A 20,054-nucleotide genomic window follows, 5' to 3' on the forward strand; every position below is an offset into this window, starting at 1 on the left:
TAAACAATATGTGTATGAAAAATCCAGCAAAATAAAATAACTTTACTGAGCAAATATTTTTGTAAAAACACATTACCACATAAATTGTATTATAAAATCATAGTCATATAAAGTTCTATCATACAAAACCTATTTCTTGCCCTAAACAGAAATTTTTTTGTTTCTTGTTTTCCCAGTGCTCGTGTACAAGATGTTATAAGAAGAGTGGCAACAGTCTTCGAGAGGTACAAGAACAGGGCAGTGGGAACCATTGTAATACATGCCGGGGTAAACGACATGAGATACCGATAGTTAGAGATTCTTAAGGCAGATTTCGTAGCCTTTATTAATGCCACGAAAGAGAGGACCCCGGCTGCATGAATCTTCCTCTTGGGTCCATTACCTCTGGCTAGAAGATCAGATGGGTACTGCAGTCGTCAGCTGGCATTAAACATCTGGTTGAAAGGGTTCTGCGAGGGACAAAACATTGGGATCGTGGACAACTGGGATCTCTTCTAGGAAAGGCCGCGTTTCTTCAGGTGGGATGGTCTGCATCCTAATAGATTCAGCACCCAAGTCATCTCTGAAAACATCCATCCATCCATTACCCAACCCGCTATATCCTAACTACAGGGTCACGGGGGTCTGCTGGAGCCAATCCCAGCCAACACAGGACACAAGGCAGGAAACAAATCCCGGGCAGGGCGCCAGCCCACCGCAGGGAACGCATACACACACACACACACTAGGGACAATTTAGAATCACCAATCCACCTAACCTGCATGTCTTTGGACTGTGGGAGGAAACCGGAGTACCCAGAGGAAACCCACGCAGACACAGGGAGAACATGCAAACTCCACGCAGTAGGACTGCGGAAGTGAACCTGGGTCTCCTAACTGCGAGGCAGCAGCACTACCACTGTGCCACCCTCTCTGAAAACATCTGTAAGGTAATTCATCTCCCTTGAGTATGTACTTTTAATCCTAATTCTTTCCATAACGCCATGCAAGGACACACTAACTCTGCAGCGAATGCCAACTCAAATTTGCACTGCATCAATACTTTAATAAACAACTTCAGTTGATGTAAAAAATCCACACAGTGCGGCATTAATATGAATAACTTGATTACCATTTCAAACAGCCGGAACGCTCCGACAATTCAGTTCTGCTCTTCCAAGACTTTAAATATGGCCTTATTAAATGCTAGAGCGTTAACCAACAAGACATTTTCCATCAACGATCTTATTAGTGAAAAGAAAATCAACTTTATCACATTAAGTGAAATGTAGCTTGTCACTGATGGTGCTGCTGTATGAATCGAATCTGCACCTATGAATTACAGCTTTACTCATGTGGTTTGCCAAGGGTAAGAAACTTGGCAGTTTAGCAAATATTTTTTCACGTTAGCTAAAGTGTAAAGATGTGAGCTTTGGTACTTTTGCATCTTTTGAGTATCCAGCCATTGTTATTCAAGGAATTTCTCAGTCTCTAGTATTGTCTGTATATAGACCATGTAAATATAATGAGTCTTTCTTAGAGTAATTCTCAGACAATATCAATTATCATATCTAACTATGACAGGTTCCTAATTGTTGGCGACTTTAATTTTCATATTGATAATCAGTGTGACCCGAAAGCAAAAGAATTCATGAACCTCCTACACTCTTTTGATCTGTGCCAGCACGTTACTCAGCCAACATACAAAGGGGGACACACACTGGACTAAGTGATTACTAAAGGATTACAAGTTGATGTTAGAAAGATCGTGGACATCGGTTTATCTGACAATCTTCTCTTACTATTTAATATAGAAATACTGATAGATAAAATTAATGAGAAGTGTATTGTTAAAAAACGCTTCTTTGATTCATTTGCTGCTTCAAAGTTTACAAACGTTTTAAGTATCCAGTCCGTTAGTAGTGCTTACTACAATAGTGATAATAATGTAAATAGTAAGGTGGTCAAATTTTATGTTAAAGTGAGAGCTGACACTGACATAGTCACTACTGAAAAAAACAGTTAAAAAATTCTCCAGCACTGTTACAGCCCAAATTTGTGTCTGATTTAAAGAAAACATGCCAGAGCGTAAATGGAGAAAAACTAAATTGATCATTCACTGTGAAATATTGAAGGCTAAAATAACAGAATACAACAACATTGTTCGTCTCGAGAGGCACTTCTGCTTCTCTAAAATTATAAATAATAATGCTCATAATCTGACAGTTTTAATCTCTACAATTTATCATTTTCTAAACCCAGGTTACTCAATGGAATGCCTGCAAAAAACTTACAGTGAAACTTGTGAGGCTTTTGCAATATTTTTTCATCACAAAATTAATGACATCAGAAATAATATAGTACATCCAACCAATACTGATCCTATTAAACCCTGGTATTCCATTTTAAGCTAATTAAATTTTTTCACCATGATAGATTTACCCGATCTACAGTATATAGAATAATTTCTCAAATTAAACCCTCCACCTGCATCCTTGACCCAATACCAACAAGTTTTTTCAAAGAAGTATCTGGGGTACTAATTGATAGTGTTCTCAACATAGTAAATTTATCATTAGATATGGGGTCTTCCTAGACTGTCTTAAGACTGCTGCTCAAGAAAAATAACCTTGACACCTCTGTTTATGAAAATTTTAGACCTTTTTCTAACCTGCCTTTCTGGAGTAAAATCCTAGAAAAGATCACTTGAATAAACATACTGTTCTTGACAAGTTTCAGTCAAGTTTTAGAACAAATCACAGTACAGAAACTGCACTCATTATAGTTGTTAAAAAATTATCTAGCGTGGTGGTTGAGTGGTTACCGCTGGATGACATTCTGTGTTTTTCTCCAATTTCTTTCTGTGTCTGCTCTATAAGGATTTTTTTAATACTTTGGATTTTCTTACGCTTTCCATAGATGTACAGGTTAGGTAGAATAGAGTCTTTTAATCGGCCAGCTATGCATACATATGGATGAGCGTTACAGTTTGCTTTGTAATAGGCAGATTAATTAACTGGGTTCAGAAAATCGATTGAAGGATTTGAAAAAGTCATACCTGAAATATAAAACTTTGCAAGAACTGTACTGGTTTTTCAAGGTACTTTCCAGGTAAATGTTTGATATCTAAATAAATAAATACATAAAAACATCAGCCACAGATATGGAGTACAAAATTAAATAAGCCTAAAAATAAAAATAAAATACTGAAAAATACTGTTGTAAATCAAAAATGTTGACTTTAATATTATCTGTTTTCATTTATACTGTAATGATATGCATCATCACAAGGAGCTTTACAGAGCACATAAGATTACAAAATATTATTGAAATAAAACATTCTAACCAACAATAAAAACTACATATTTTCAGGCAAGAACAATGACAAAAACTGGGCAGACCTTGGAAAGGACATAATGTCAAAAGTATGACCCTGCAAGCCAGGGTCTCGGGACAACTGGCAGTAAGGGAGAAGCCAACCCAGGGGTCTTATTTATAAAGCTTGTGTGCTCACAAAAGGAGGCTTGAAAAGTGCATACACAACTTCTCATGTAAACGTTGGGATTTATAAAAGAAAACTTGATGGGAGAACTTGCATATATTTACAGCAGTTCTGACCCATTTGTATGAAACGTTTTTTAGAAAAGTATAAAATGACAACATCCTTGATCAAGGAGTGAAATACAGCCAAATCATCTAAATGGTAATAATTATTATATTACAATATATTATTATAAGGTATTTTAATAAGGCTCGGTCATACAGTATGAATTATAATAATTCAGCTCACCAAGCCATTATTATGGGTATTAACATGACAAACTTATTAAAACTCAAAAGTGATGAATATGATGCACAGACTGTATTTCAGTTCTCTATTATCAGGGTTAATGCTGCACATTTTCACTTAAGATCTTTTGGTTTTTCGTCAGTTTATATTGACTACCTGTTGTCACTTCGGGTCAGGAATATCTCAGCCAAGCTTCACCCTATCATCCCAGCTGTGCTGAAAGCCATTAGCTGACCGCAGAGACAGGGCCGTTTGAAGGAATTTGGAGGCCCCAAGCAAAATGGACATGGAGGCCCCCGCGCGCATAACGACGCAAAGGAACCACAGCATAGCCATACAGTTTAAATTCACTCACACTTTATATAAATAAAAAAGGTTTACAGTGCAAATACTGCTGTTGCATATACTGTGCATAAATAAAAAAAATGTTTAGAGTGCAAATACTGCTGTTGCATATAAAGTGCATAAAATTTGAACATTTTCAACAATTGAACATTTGCAAAAAACACCACTGTACCATAAAATCAAATATACATTAAAAAAGTGCACAATAACTAAATCCAACATACTTAAAAACACACACACACATACATACTCACATTAACATTTTTCAGTTCTCTCAAACATGTGCAAATTATCTAAAACTGCTGTTTGCGAGCCTTGTTTTCTGCAAAGGCAATCACAATGTCCTCCATGTCCAAAGACTGGTGAACATCCCGCTCAATTGACATAAGTGCCAGTCACTTTATAATAATAACAATCATTAATAGAAGGTAAATTGACAGTTAATTAATCTTTAGTCTTTAGCTATGCATTTACTGAATGAGCACTGTGCAGCTGTTCGTCCGACTGTAGTGTATTTTATTTATTTTATTTATTTATTTTATTTGCAAAATTGCACCATTTGTACAAAACAAGTAGAGCTATTTTATGTGTGTAATTTATCACTTACCACTGTCTTGTTTTTTCTTATCCTCCTCTTCCTTTCTCTTCTTTCTATTTTGGCTTCCTGAAGCATAATTCCGCTTCATGACTGCCGAGGAAGTTTTGTATTTTGCCGGCAGCAGAGATCGCGTGGTTGGCTAGCTGCTGTCAGCGAGGGGGGCCCCCTTGAGGGGGATCGCGATAACAGTGTCATTGCACTTTACTGCATTCACTATCAATGGGGCACTCACACAGTTTGTCGCTGCATTTTATTCTTAACCAGTCGTTGTCTTGGGGCCCCAGGCCAGCTCGGGGCCCCAAGCAATTGCTTGGTTTGCCTGCATTGTCGCGACGGGCCTGGCAGAGAATGTATATCCAGTTTTCTTCATGGTATGGTTGTACATACATACTGTAAAATGTAACAATTATTGCCAACATAAAATGGCAATTTGCAGTAGTGTCCGGTTCTTCTAACCTAATCAGAGCACATCACTGCACTCATATTGCAGTTAGGGCATCGAGAGAGAATGAAGCTGCTTTTGTTAATTTTGTTATGTAGATGTTATATTAATTCACAAGTCATATGTGATACCAAGAAGAGGCTGACAAACATCACATCTCAGTGGCCTTTGTTAACCCATGATTAATTTATTTTGAGACAAACTTGACAGACCTCAGTTTTTCATATATTCTGTACTATTTGTTGTATTAGTAATTGTGTCATTACATGTGCCATTTAATAGCGGCTGTCTGCTCAGATGATGGCATAATAAGCCTTTCCTAGACCCTAGAAAACAGAGGATAGGTGTGACAATGCCACACATGATCTTGTGTTCTTAGGACTGCAGGGGGATGCTCCTGAACACAGGTGGGGACATGATACGTCAGGAGGAACTCTGCTCTACCACCCATTGAACATTAACAGCATTGTGATTACATATGTATGAGGCTGATTAGCATTGAGGCGTATTCACAACCTCACATTCACAAGGTGATTATGATTTACAAAGGGTGAGCTGCATGCAAATCTGCATATTCCAGATTTTATAAATCAGATTTTGTGTTTTTGGCATATGCATATTTTCACAATTAAATCTACGCAAAGTTTTACAAATGATGACCATGAACTGAATACCAGTTCATTGGAGGGTCAATACTTAACAACAACAACTTAAATGGATGGAGAATAAGATACTTCTACTAAATTTATTACTAATTCTTTACTGCAAGTATCAGCAAAAGTTATCTATCCTTTGAGTCATTTCAGACCATTGTTCACAAAAGCCCCACTTCAGTGTTGTCTTTTCCCTGTTTATTTCTAAATACATTACATTTTAATATTTCAGTAATCACTGAATTCTCCCGTAAGCCACATTTCACATATGCAAAAATAATGTTGCCTCCTCTCAACTATAGTGGGTCTTTAGAATGATGAAGTTTGCCCTCTTCACTTTAAAGTCTCAAATTACATCTAATATAAGAGTTTATGGTAATACAAAAGTCCAGAACGTAATTCTTGGACTACCTAAGTTGACTGCAGTACTTACTGTACAATATTTGTTCAGTAGAAGAATTTGGAAAGTGAAAGAGCTTTCTGCCTCTTGATTCTTGTGGTTCTTCAATTTCCTTTTACATTGTAAACTTGGAGATTTCATTTTAATTAGTGCTATAAATCAACATTGTCCATTTAGGAGGAAGTACTTGCAGTATGTGTGCATTAGTGTAACTTTTGATGTATTAGCGTACTCTCCAGAGATGGTCCTTTTATACACTCAACTCCTAAAAGAGTAAAGAGCTACAGAAAATGGCTGGACTGTTTTTCTTTTCTTTTTTCTTTAGGATGTTTCTTTATTTGCATTGTGACAGACGTCCAGGAACCCTGCCCCGCCGGGACGCCTGGAGGAAGGACGGACCGGGAGAGCAGCACTATTCTTCCCTGATGCCTGAACGGTCCTTGAACCCTAGAGGACAGCGCTTCCGGTACACCAGGGCACGCTGACAGACCAGGGATGGTGTATGCCCGGAGTGCTTCCAGGTGCAAGGGCAGCACTTCTGCCACACTGGGGAGTGCTGCCAGAAGGTCATCATTGTGCACCTGGAGATAAGAGGCGCCGACTCACTCCAATCGGGTAGCCGGAGTCAGGTGGAAGAGGACAGAGCTTGCGAGAAAGAAGTGGAGGTGGCTGAAAGGAGCAAGGACTGTGCAACCACTGTAAATATTGTAAATAGGGAAAATAAAACGCGTGTGTGTTTTGGACATTCTGGTGTCGTGTCTGTGGCCGGGCTATCTTTTGCAGCGTGCAAACAGTAAATAAGGAAACTGATGACATTAGCTAAATTTAATGCAACTTTCAAAAACTGACAAAAGCTTTTTCATTAAAATATTTCTAAAAAAAATGCACACAAATTGTTATTTAAAAGATATTCAAGACATTGTCTAGCTTTGAAAAACTGAAAAATTATGCTGGTTTTGTAATAAGCATAAAACAGATACACCTGTTGGTTCATCTGGAAGTACCGAAACTGAATACAGTCTTGCTTTAGCGGAAAGTTGTCCAAATTGTTTTTATTATTGCTGTGCAATTATTCAAATTACTACAGCAAGATATAACAGAAGAAGTAGAACAGTAAAACTCCTAAAGGATCTGAACATAAGAATAGACTCAAATGAATTAACAAAATTTTCAAATGACTTACGTAACTTACTAATACCTATACCTCAAAGATTTCTCTATAATCATAAGATGTAAGTTTTTTAAATATTAACAGGATAAACTATTGTACGAGGAAGAAACTTCAGCTTTGGAACTTCTAAAAAATGAATAATCCATCTGACAGTAGCAGAGAAACTCCATTAATCTTGACATTTTTCATTTCATTTTTAGCATTGTGCACCCATGTTTAAAAGATGTAAACAGAGACTCATCTTTGTTAGTGACAGACTCAGCATCAAACCTTTATTATATTTCAGCAAAATCATAAACACTAGAACAATAGTGAAAATGAAAAATGTTCAGACAGATGCCGGACACCTGATTAGTCTATTCATTTTTCATAGTCTCTCTTCATTCTGTTGTGAACATCATTTGTTTCATATGATCTCATGTCATCTGCTCTCCACCAAGTGCTGTATGCTCATAGTATATATTCCTATATTCTTATACAAATAAAAGGTTCAGGTTCTAAGAGTCTTTTTAAAACAATTGAAAAGTCATTGTGCAAACACATGATTTTATGTACACATGCATGCCGAAAATGTATTTTGTGTTTAATGTGATTTTTTATGCCCTGTCCAGGGTTTGTTTCCTGCCTTGCACCCTGTGTTGGCTGGGATTGGCTCCAGAAGACCCCTGTGACCCTGTAGTTAGGATATAGCGGGTTGGTTAATGGATGGATGTGATTTTTTAAGGCTTAATTATAGGTTATTTTGTGCTTTATACTGACTATTGATACATTTAATTTATGTAAGAAATTAACTAACTGAAAGTAGAAACAGGGTATGTTTGAGGTTTAAAATGTTGGACACAAGGTTGAATTGGAAATAACACTTTAATTAAAGAAATACTATATGTGCAGACCGTAATTCTATCATACGTCCGTTTGTGAAGGAGAGACATGTCCACTCACTGTAAATCAGGCAATCCCAAACTAAAATGTAGGAGACTGGTAGTAATTGAACATTGTACTGTGTATTTAGCTATTAAACTACTGGGCTAGATGTTAAACCCAAGATCCTGGAGATAAGAGATATTGCAACCACTGTGCTATTACACTGTAACATAAAACAAATTTTAAAAGTTAATAAAAATGAAAAAAATATAAAATGAAAATAGAATATACCTGAATAAATAAATATTAAATACAATTTACTTATTTTACTTATCCAAATCTATGCTTTTTGTGGGCAGTTGCCAGTGATGGCAGAATTGAGAGCAAAGGAGAATCAAACCCTGGTTACCCCTGGGCCCATTCACACAAAGCCCACACTCTGCCCCACAGTGGGCAAATTTATAATCTCTAATCAACTTAACATATGGGTTTTTTGGGATTTTGGCAGAAAATTAAAGTACCTGGAGAGGAAAAAAAGATGCAAACGCAACATTGTTAACAACAATAAACCCCAGGATGCCTGATCAGTGACACATCAGCACTATCCACCATGCCGCTCCTGTAATTTTGAGTACAATGACTGCAAATAATTATAATCATTAATACAAATGTAAACATGTAGTAGAAAATATAGTATAAAATGTTCTATTGTTTTGTTATCACAGTTTTCAAGTATTTTGAGTACAGTACATTGGTTTATACGGCCTTATTCTTTTAAGGAAGTACTGTGGGTGTTAGCTTTTAAAACTCTGATGATTGAAATAAGATCTTTTAGGGTTAGTAGCCTAACCTTCTCTGTTGCTTGAAATGTTTCCATATCTCAAGTATCTTTTTAATGAAAACAGAACATTTACAATATGTTTTCCTACAATACATAGGCATATATGAAACTTTCTCTGTAAATATTGTTGCCGGTCAAAACCAAATGCAGAATGTGTGTTAAGACATCTAAGGTTACACGAAAGGATAATATATTAACTACAATTCTTAACATAAAGGAGAAATAACTCAGGAAAGGAAATAATAAACTTGTTGCCCCTCTGGGCCTACTTATAGCAGATGTTGAATCACTGACTAACCCATGGGGTGCATAATGAACTTGCCTACACACAGTATTCCATCTTCTCAGCTACTGTATTAGAACCTCTGGTCTCTCTTCCTCTTGGCAGATGAGTTCTTGTTATCTACACGTATTCCAATAGCATATTCAGAGCAGAATGGCCCCCAGTGCTCTTGTACTTCTAAGCCCTATTGACAGGCAAACAACCATTCACTTGACTTTACAATGTGTAGCAAGGGACCAATGTCCAATACACCTCTAAATAACATTTTATACAATTATGAAACATTATGGCATTTAGCAACAACCTATTTTCTTCTTACCACTAACTACAGCCCTGGTCCTAATAGGTCCTTCTTGAGATTATGTTCTATACTTTGCTATTCTGTCTTTTACCATAAACCTTTTTAATGTTTATTCAGGAAAACTGACTTTCTCTGACACACTATCATTAAAGGACTGATCTGAAGAAAAAGAAAGAGGAAGAAAGAACATGAGTAATAGGAACATTCCTACAGTAACATTTCTGACAAAAAGTTCTTAAAGCAAATTAATGGCAATGGCTAAGACATTTTATGGAAATTATTTGCTTCATTGAGACCAATAAAGATTCGTAGAGGCCAAGTCAGCTGCTTGTAAATGGAAACAGGCTTCACAATCAAATATGTATTCAGAGTGTCAACAATTTCTTTCAATCAGTGACAATATTAATAACCTTGCAATTTAAAGCAGGTAAAAAGGTGCCATCTGACTGTGTTTTTGTAATTCAGACTAAGAATAAGTAAGGCTAAAAATATAAGTGGTATCAGGCGCAATAGTAGGAGAGCATCGGGAACATTAGCTGTTCTAGCATTTTAGCACTGTAAAACCTTTTACTTATCTAAAATATGCACCAGGTGATGAAAAGACCAGGAAACGGTGAAAACCTCTGTAGTCCATGGTTTCTCCTTGTTGTGAGTTAATAAGAAACTGTAATGATTTAATACATTTCCAGGGCAAATTTTATGTCAATTTGAGGAAAATCATATGGCAATATTTGAGTGCCTTTGTCAATCACATTCAACTATGCATTACTGTAGTGTATATAGCTAATGTTGTGTATACATTTTCCAGCAGGATAATGCTCCAAATTTCAGGGATGGGAAATTGATTGAATGGTTTAGGAAACATAACTGTAGGTTTAGCTTAATACGGAGGCTTTTCCAGTTCCTTAATCTCAGCTCAATTACCCATTTGTCGAATGTGATGGTTTGATATGAGACAAGCTATTCTGAGTAGAAATGTACAACCAATAAATTTAACCTACTGTGGAACAAAATTAAAGCTGATTTGAGGTGGCATCCTTTTGTTGAAGTTCAGACACTTTCTTGAGTTCCTGACCACACACTGTGGTTTCCATTATATATTGTACAAGAAAATGAGACTGCTTTGTCCAAAACCTGGTATGACCACATTATTAAAAACCTGCATTTAATAATTGCATGCATCATTGTGAGATGGGTAATGCAGTGGTTAGGACTACAGTCTCAGAACTGCAGAGTTCTGGTTTACAACTTTTCAATGTAGATTTTCTAAATATGTAGCAATTAATGATGAGATCTCAAGAGAAAGACAGCCTGCAACATAAACCAGATTGCTGACTACCATCCGCTGTAGAACTGCTTCATGTAGACAATCTTTTCTTCTTATGGTTTTCCATCCATCCATTTTCTAACCCACTGAATCCAAGTACAGGGTCACAGGGGGCCAATCCCAGGGCACGAACCAATCCAGGGCAGGGTGCCAACCCACCGCAGGATACACACAAACACCAAGCACACACTAGGGCCAATTTAGAATCGCCAATCCACCTAACCTGCATGTCTTTGGATTGTGGGAGGAAACCGGAGCAAACCCACACAGACATGGGGAGAACATGCAAACTCCACGCAGGGAGGACACGGGAAGCGAACCCGGATCTCCTAACTGCGAGGCAGCAGCACTACCACTGTGCCACCGTGCCATCTTATGGTTTTGTTAAATCTAAATATTATGTGTTTCAAAATGTTTTTCCCCTCATGTCACATTAGCGTTGCAGTGCAAGTGTTTATAGTTTATCTTGCACACTAGGGCAAGCTTATTAGTGAGCCCCTTGTTTTACCAATTAGTTTTGGGGTTTTTTTTTAATTGAAATGATACAAAAGGAAACAATAATTTAAATTTATATATTAATTAACATTTATTGCACAAAAAACGGCACATAGATTACATAATCAAATTTAAAATTGTCTTGCTTTTTCAAAAAATCCTTCAAAATCCAGTGAGGAAGGTGGGTCATCTTCACTTGAAAGTGTTGCCAGGTTTACAGGTCTGTCTTGCAACATTGTTGAGCACAAGTAAGTTTTGCTAAGTTTCAACTTTGCGAAACTACGTTCGCCACTTGCCACTGAAACTGGGAAGTGCTAGCAGTATTCTTGGGGCAGTGAAAACGTACAATTGTTTGCGTGTCAGAAGACTGTGCTTCCCACGCCAAAAACAAAATTATTCAGTGAAGATGGATGAGACATCTGCGCAGTCAGATTGCCCGGAGAAGATAGAAGACGGAGACACCATGCCCTTAAAATGATTTTTTTTTTCTTGCGGCCAGAGTTAACTGCGGCATCTAAAATACAAAGTGGGAATCTATACCTTTCTCATTTTATCTCATTTTATTTCTATATTTTGTAATTATCTGTTTATAAATAATTACAAATACAGACCACTTCAGAAAGCAAACAACCATTATCGTTTGAGGCCAATGCTGTACTCAAGGCCAACCAAGTGTTTGCTAGCTAAACCATGCGGCAAGGTTCCCCCGCCTGCCTTTATGATCTGCACCCTATAGGCAAATGCCTAATTGCCCTTAATGGTGGCACCAGCCCTGACTGTATGTACAGTACAAATAGCTTTTAAACGTTAATACTTTTACAGTGAGATTTGCTCCCCCTACTGCGCTGTGTGCCGAAATTCTGTTAACGTATGGGTAAGTATTGCTTGTCCGCAGCAGGTGCAACTACACGTTCAGACACTCGCCGCATAACACGTCTGTTGCCTGCTGGTTGATGCAGGAAATATTTAATACCAGGCGCTGACTTGGCTGTGTGTTCACTTGCTGTTTTCACACTTGTGCATGAAGTGTGCCTACTCTTTTAATCTGAGAGAGGATCGACTGCAAGATGACAACGGCGTCACCACGTGCATGCTGGGGTTTGGATAATTTTAGATAACTTTGATATGACAATAAAACTGACCTTTTTAGAAATCTGGACTCACCTTCTTCTCTCTTAAATCTCTGCTTAAGTAAAAACTCACTTTCATCAATAATTTCCCAAAGCATTTCGATAAAATCAGTTACCGTATCTGAACTCGCTGCCTCGCCACTTAATTTTACGTTGTAAAGGTTGGCTCAAGCCTTGAAAAGATGAAACCAAGCATGGATGGCATGAAGAGATGTGCCCTCTGATTCTTCGCCGTGTTTTCTTCTTAAGGTTTTCATAAAGAATTTTTGACTTCTCATGAATCAGTATTAAGCTGAGCGGTACTCGACAATGATGCTGATCCTGCATCCACACACTGAAAAGTTTCTCCATCTCCTCCATTATTTTTTCTTCGACATTATTGTCGATATCATCAGCACAGATGACATGTCCCATGAACTTGTACTTGTTCTTTAGAATTCTGCCAATGGTTAAACGGTTCATTTTATACGATTATTCAACGTATACGATCTTTTCACCTCACTCCACTCTCTCAATTATCTTCATTTTTGTTTACTGCGTTATTGCCTGGCGCTTCTTGGCAGTACCAGCTACATCACCACTGCTTTTATGCTTAATTCTGGACATCTTGGGCTTGAAATAAAGCGTGTTAACTCAAAGTAATAGAGATACAGCCAAAAGCACAACCACTTGTAGCGGATGCACGCACGTGACTGAGAATGTAAACAATAATAGCGTGGGAGCAACGAGAGCAACGAGTCAACCGGTTAAATATATGATTACACCAAGAGGCAACAACAATTAAAGTTGATTTTGTTACACAAATGTTAAACAACATGCGTTTTTTCCGATTTCTTGTTAGGGAGTCACAGTGCTCCTGAGAGGAGACTTTGGGAATGTCATTGTTTCACAGGACCATCACATTGGGGTGTTTTCTGTGTGGAGTTTCCTTATTCTTTCTCTGCTTGCAAGGAATTCAGGGTGTCAGGCTGGAAGTAAGTATGGTTTGCAGTGGACTGACATTCCATCAAAGTTTACTTTCTACCTTGTTTCTGATACTGACAGGGTGGGCTGTGGTTTCCTGAAACCCTCTACTGCACAATGGTTCAATAAATTTAATAAGTTGTCACATACAGTATGTGTGCCTGGGGACCATCTTCCTGATTCTGGAAAGGTAAGCACTTCCATCCCAGGACCAGAGGAGGTTCTGATGCTATATGGTCTATTCTACTTTTCCAGTAGCACAGGACAACAACCCAATGAGGCCTCATTCCTTGTAGTGAAATGATAAAAAGGGGCTGCTCCAGGCATCTCATTTGGACCCTAGTCTTGAAGGGTGACGGAGTTCCACCTTGTTTTGACTAAAATCCTTTAACTGTTGGTTCTTTGAAAAGACCCTGTAATGCATTACTAGCCCAAGCAGCTAATTTTCCATTTTTTATTTTGACTAAATAAGCATGCCAATCTTTTCCCAGCCACATTTAAAAAGTAAACAATTCAGTGTATATATTTTCAACAATAATCTATATAGGATAACCTTCTTGTATCTTTGCAAATGAGGACCTTCAACATTCAAGATTAACATATATGTGACCTGTACTTATGACCACAGAAATGAATGGTTATGACAATTATGGCCTAAAGTACACATGAAAATTAGTGTCGATTTGATTAGGTTGCAAAAGGGGAGTTAAGAATATTTATCTTTAAGAATTTCAGCTGATATACAGTATAGGACATTATTTGACTATATAATACATATGAAGGCATGGATGGTTGAAAGATTGTATACTAAATCAGTTCCTCACTTTGTAATGAAATTATACTTAGATTACATTGATAGAGAAAAAATACTTTTCAGGAAAATTAATATCTGAAATTTAACTATCGTATTATTTTTTTCAAAGTACCTCTTTTTCTAGGGTGTCAAAACAGTTTGTACTGGGAAAATTTGTGAAATGGGTGCATAATCATTACACAAAAACATTTAAGACTGTGATTGCCCACCTAGAAAGATTTGATCTCTTACCTGGCCTGATAGATAGATAGATAGATAGATAGATAGATAGATAGATAGATAGATAGATAGATAGATAGATAGATAGATAGATAGATAGATAGATAGATAGATAGATACTTTATTAATCCCAAGGGGAAATTCACATAATCCAGCAGCAGCATACTGATACAAAAAGCAATATTAAATTAAAGAGTAATAAAAATGCAGGTAAAAACAGACAATAACTTTGAATAATAATAATAATGTTATACATCTTTGTATGTAAATTTGAACACAGTAAGTTGAAGAATAACCATGTAAGCTGCAGTTGCATAATCAAGGATTAGCCTGATGACTGTTGGTGTATATGTGAGTGTGAGGACCTGTGGTGTTCTTTTCATGGTTGGATGTCACCTTGTACCCAATAGCCTTAGACATAGTGGATTTAGAAAATGGATGGATGGAAGGGGTTGGCACGGTGGCGCAGTGGCGCAGTGGTAGCGCTGCTGCCTCGCAGCTAGGAGACCTGGGTTCGCCTCCCCACATGGAGCTTGCATGTTCTCCCTGTGTCTGCGTGGGTTTCCTCCCACAGTCCAAAGACATGCAGGTTAGGTGGATTGGCGATTCTAAATTGGCCCTAGTGTGTGCGTGGTGTTTGTGTGTGTGTCCTGCAGTGGGTTGGCACCCTGCCCAGGATTGGTTCTTGTGTTGGCTGGGATTGGCTCCAGCAGACCCCTGTGTTTGGATTCAGCAGGTTGGAAAATGGATGGATGGAAGGGAAACCATCTTTTAATACATCAAATGTTGCATTAATGTAAAGTAAGTTAATTGCAGCTCCAGAATTTCTCGAAATTTTTATAACTGATCAAAAAGAAAAAAAAAGTTATAGTATTTTAGTTTAACTTCTGCTTAAATTATTATTAAAAGTGCCAGATTTGCAAGTGTTTACAACATTTTTTTGTCATTTACTAAATGCTACTTTGTTTTTTTACTTTAACCTGTGGCCTGGATAGGCACTCTTGAGACATGCATTTACCCAAAATAATACCAAGGACTACAACAAAAGGTATATTTATTATGAACATTAATAATACAAGGGAAGCAAATAGGCACAAGGCAGCGCAAGGTGTCAAAATTAACAACCATCCAGCTGTCACACTCGACCGAACTCCACAGGTCTTGAACCCCTGTCTAACAGATAAGCTGCCTAGAGCACAATTACTTTCTCCTCGTTTACACCTTCTGTAAATTTTTTATGACACTTCACACCTTTCTGTCTTCCACCAGTTAAACACTTTTCTCATGGCTAGAGAGGACTTTCATACTCAGGTTAAATTCAGCTGTTACTTCTGGGGTAGAGAATGATTTATGAACTTCCTGGAGTGTTTATGCTAGAATTTACCCTATTAGTCTAAGGTGTCTCTGTAATCTTAGCCCCAGTTTTCTCTTAAAACTGTTTATCATGAACCAGAGTAGGGAAGTATATGATACATAAAAGATCTCATTGTTATCATCTTACAACTTGTGTTACTCTTGACCTAGACTCTGTCACCCTAACCACTACCGTCTGCTAGCCATATTTATGTCTCAAGACTAATTAATTCCTAGTTACCATACTTTATGTTGGAGCATAGCACCCCTTACCAATGGTGGCTTCATGTTATTTTATGCATCTTGCAACCTGCTCTTTTAGGACTACTCAAATTCCATTGTAATTTATATCCCTACCAGGCCCTCCATCACCAACCTTATTGTATTTTGTCACATGAGCAGGGAGAATCCAGGTGACTTTAGTAAGAACTCTAAGGTAAGGAGTCTTAACCTGGTGTCTAGAGATGCTAACAGCCTCTTTAGTTTCACCTGTAGCCAGGATGACTTGGCATCACCTCTGGCCCAGCTCTGGAGTTCCCACCTCTTCTGCTCCACAGGATGATTAAAACACAAAGCCCTCAGAAGTCAGTGTTCAGTCTCAGACTGGATTCTGAAGTGCATGGACATCCATGAAATTAGAGGTAAAAACACTTGAAGAATGAGGCATCACAGGATGAGGATGTCAGCGATCATTTCCAAATATTCATTGGACTTTTCTTTTAATTTATTTTGCCAGCATCAAATGGAGTACCAGCTGGTCCTCCAACCCTTTACTTTCTTCCCCTTATTCTTTTATACGTTACAAGGCTAGGCATCTGCACTGGCAATCAGAAGGTTCCCAGTTCGAATCCCATAAATGCCAATAGGGACTCTGCTCTGTTGGGCCCTTGAGCAAGGCCCATAGCCTGCAATTGCTGAGCGCTTTGAGTAGTGAGAAAAGCGCTATATAAATGCAAAGAATTATTATTATTAATTTGTAAATATTTTCAACAATCTAAGCTTATTAAAAAGAGGTGTACTATATTAAAATAAAGTGAATTATAGTACAAAAAACATTGGTTACACATACCATATGTTCAACATCAAAAGCAAGAGATTTAAAGTCCATTGAAGATTTATTCAGAAGATTTTCACTGAAGATTGCTCCTTTCTGTATTATAAATCTTCCTTTCCTGTGTTCACTTGTTCCATTACTCTCATTTTGCTCTAAATGAAAAAGATTTTACTTATATTTTAATTAAAATTCTCCAGCTGTATATTGACACATCTTAAACAAATAAAAAATATAAACCAAAGCAATACATGAATTTAAAATGTTAAAAAAAAGATTTACAAAAGAATGCTCTAATGTCAATGTAAAAGGCTATATATTTAATAAAGGCATGTTACAATATCAGTTTAAATAATACTTTATCATGATCTCCGAGTTCTAAATGTATTGAAAGGAATTTATAAAAAGCTTTAAAGGCAACATTGACAATGATGATGGTGGTAAGTTTAAAAAGGACTATTAGAGGATTTTGTCATGTAGTGCAAGAGTACTCATCAGCAGTTGATGGAGGTCTTGCAAACACATCATCAAACTCATCCTCTTTGGTTATTGTGCGTTTTATATGTTGGGTTTTATTGTGCAGTACTTTGGTAGGCCCTGATATTGTTTTTAAAGTGTTTTATAAATAAATAAATAATTAATTAATTAAATCATTAACAATTGGCCTGACTGGATACACTATACAAACCTGCATTATAAGAAGTGTTATAGTAGACAATTCTTTTTGAGGATGTTCATGTCCTTTAATGCTGGGGTTTCCACCTCCAGTCCTGGAGGGCTACTGTGGCTGTAGGTTTTCATTCTAACCCTTTTCTTGATTAGTGACCCGTTTCTGCAGATAACTCTTTTGCCTTCATTTTAATTCACTTGCAATTTAGGATTCAGAGTCCTAAATTGTTTGTTTCTTCTTTAATTAGCAAGCAAACAATAATGAAATAAAAAAACAAGCCAACACATGACCAGTAAACCTGTGTCCATCATACAATATCTGAAAATAGGTGAAGGTCTTAGTAATGTTGAGCTGCTCAAGACCACAGTACATTTCTTAGAAAAAAGAAAGTTGACAGTTTTGGAAATGTCTGCTGTGGCAGAATGAGAACACCAACAAGCCCTGTAATTAAATAATGAGCTAAATTAACAAGAATTGGCTTCAAATGAACAAATTGGTTGGAGTTTGAAGCCCTGACATAGCTGGGGCCTCATGTATAAACGGTGCGTATGCACAGAAATGCTGCGTAAGAACTTTTCCACGTTCAAATCGCGATGTATAAAACCTACACTTGGCGTAAAGCCACGCACTTTTCCACGGTACCTCATACCTTGTCGTACGCAAGTTCTCCGCTCAGTTTTGCAGACTGGTGGCACCCAGCATCAAAGCAGTGCTACTGTTCCTGTGTGGTTACACCTTATTTTCCTGACGCGGCTTTATAAATACACTGAAACTAACCGCATATTGTTTATTATTGTAACGCATCTGATTGTAATTAACTTGTAACAATATAATGGTCCAGGGAACAGCCATAGTATTCCAAATACCATAACTGCTTTAGTGTTGGTACTCTCACTTCTTCTTCTTCTTTTTCTTCTTCTTCTTCTTCTTCTTTCAGCTCCTCCCGTTAGGAGTTGCCACAGCGGATCATCTTTTTCCATATTACTCTCACTGCACGACTCGAAGTATTTATATCACTGTATCTGAGTGTGAATCACAGCAGCAGCTGATCGGAGAGAGAATTATCGGTATACAGCTTTAAGGACACGCTGTCTCAGCCATTGCAAAACGTTTTAAAGCCTTTCCCATACAGATCTCGCGGTTCAGAAACAGTTTCATCCCAAGAACTTTAAATGCACTCAATCAATTGCACCTTGTAGAACTGTTTGTACTTATAAGTACAATCACCCCACTGTAAACTTGCACTATAGTTATAATATCGCACAAACCTGAGACACTTTATAAAGCGCGTATTTACATATGATGACGATATCATTTTTAAGGCAAAATGCAGCAAACTATGTTTGTTAAATTATACAGATAAAACTTTAACTTCATTTAAATAATCTATATTCTTCACTGGGAGTGTCGTTAAGGATAGAATAATTAAACATATACTACGAACATATTTCAATGTTCTTTAAACGTTTTGAAGAATCGGCGCTAATCTTACAGATGGCTTAACGTCTATTACAGAGCTGATTGTGTGGCGATCGGTTACTTGTGGAAAGAAAAGCAAGGACTGCAGTGGCGGCTATGCCAATATATGTTGAATATAAAACAGAAAGAGAAAATAACAACACAGCTAAAAACGCAGCGACAAATTTCGGCAAAAGTTAAATGCTTGTGTCATGAGCACAAGGCGGCTATGCAGTGTCTGCAACAGATGTGGCCATCCACCGTGATAAGCTACCTTACTGACATTGGCGGGCGAAGGAGCCACTGATTCTTCCTCTGCCCAGTGCCACCACAAGCCTAGAGCTGCCCCTGAGTACTGCTGCAATAAATTATTTCATCGAAGTGAAACACATGTTTAATAACGTGCTTTAACTCCTATCATCATGAAAATGATATCACGTATACATCTCAGTATTTTAGTTATTCAGAGAGCTGTTAGTTAAAAATGCTGCAATTTTAGTAAACTCTCTAGCATAATAAAATTTGTAGCATGTGTGTTCATGAACGTCATGTGCTTGTCTCATCGTATGTTTCTCCTACTCGTGTGTAATCAGTTTTGAAAGTAATAATACATTTTATTTATATGGTGCCTTTCCCATGCTTAAGGCGCTTTGAAGTGATACTGATAAAAACTTTTCGTCTTTGTCATCTTCGTTACATATATTTAGGTTATACACTATATTATCCAGTATATTACTTATATACTTATAATGATTTCTTATAGTTCATTAACATCTTAATTTTTTTTTTTTTGGACGCTCCCGTTCTGTTATTTTTGGAAATCTGGCAACCCTGACACACACACAAACAACAGACCTCCCTTACTGTCTAGCTGGCTTTTTTGAAAGTTCCCGCCGGCCCTTCTTGT

The 20,054-nt window shown here is 37.4% G+C and overlaps 1 protein-coding gene across 1 annotated transcript in view; it reads right to left on the reverse strand.

Annotated features, from left to right (window-relative positions):
- Positions 1-12,717, reverse strand: part of tmprss15 (transmembrane serine protease 15) — a 157,186-nt gene extending 144,469 nt beyond the window's left edge. The window contains exons 1-3 of the mRNA XM_039746291.1: positions 12,654-12,717; positions 9,795-9,826; positions 3,038-3,105 (exon numbers count right to left, since the gene is read on the reverse strand). Coding sequence (XP_039602225.1) covers positions 3,038-3,105; positions 9,795-9,826; positions 12,654-12,717 — 164 coding nt within the window. The remainder of the gene's footprint in view (positions 1-3,037; positions 3,106-9,794; positions 9,827-12,653) is intronic.
- Between the last annotated feature and the right edge of the window lie 7,337 nt (positions 12,718-20,054).

The sequence above is a fragment of the Polypterus senegalus genome, chromosome 2 (genome assembly GCF_016835505.1).
Source record: "Polypterus senegalus isolate Bchr_013 chromosome 2, ASM1683550v1, whole genome shotgun sequence".
Taxonomy (NCBI): Eukaryota; Metazoa; Chordata; class Cladistia; order Polypteriformes; family Polypteridae; genus Polypterus; species Polypterus senegalus.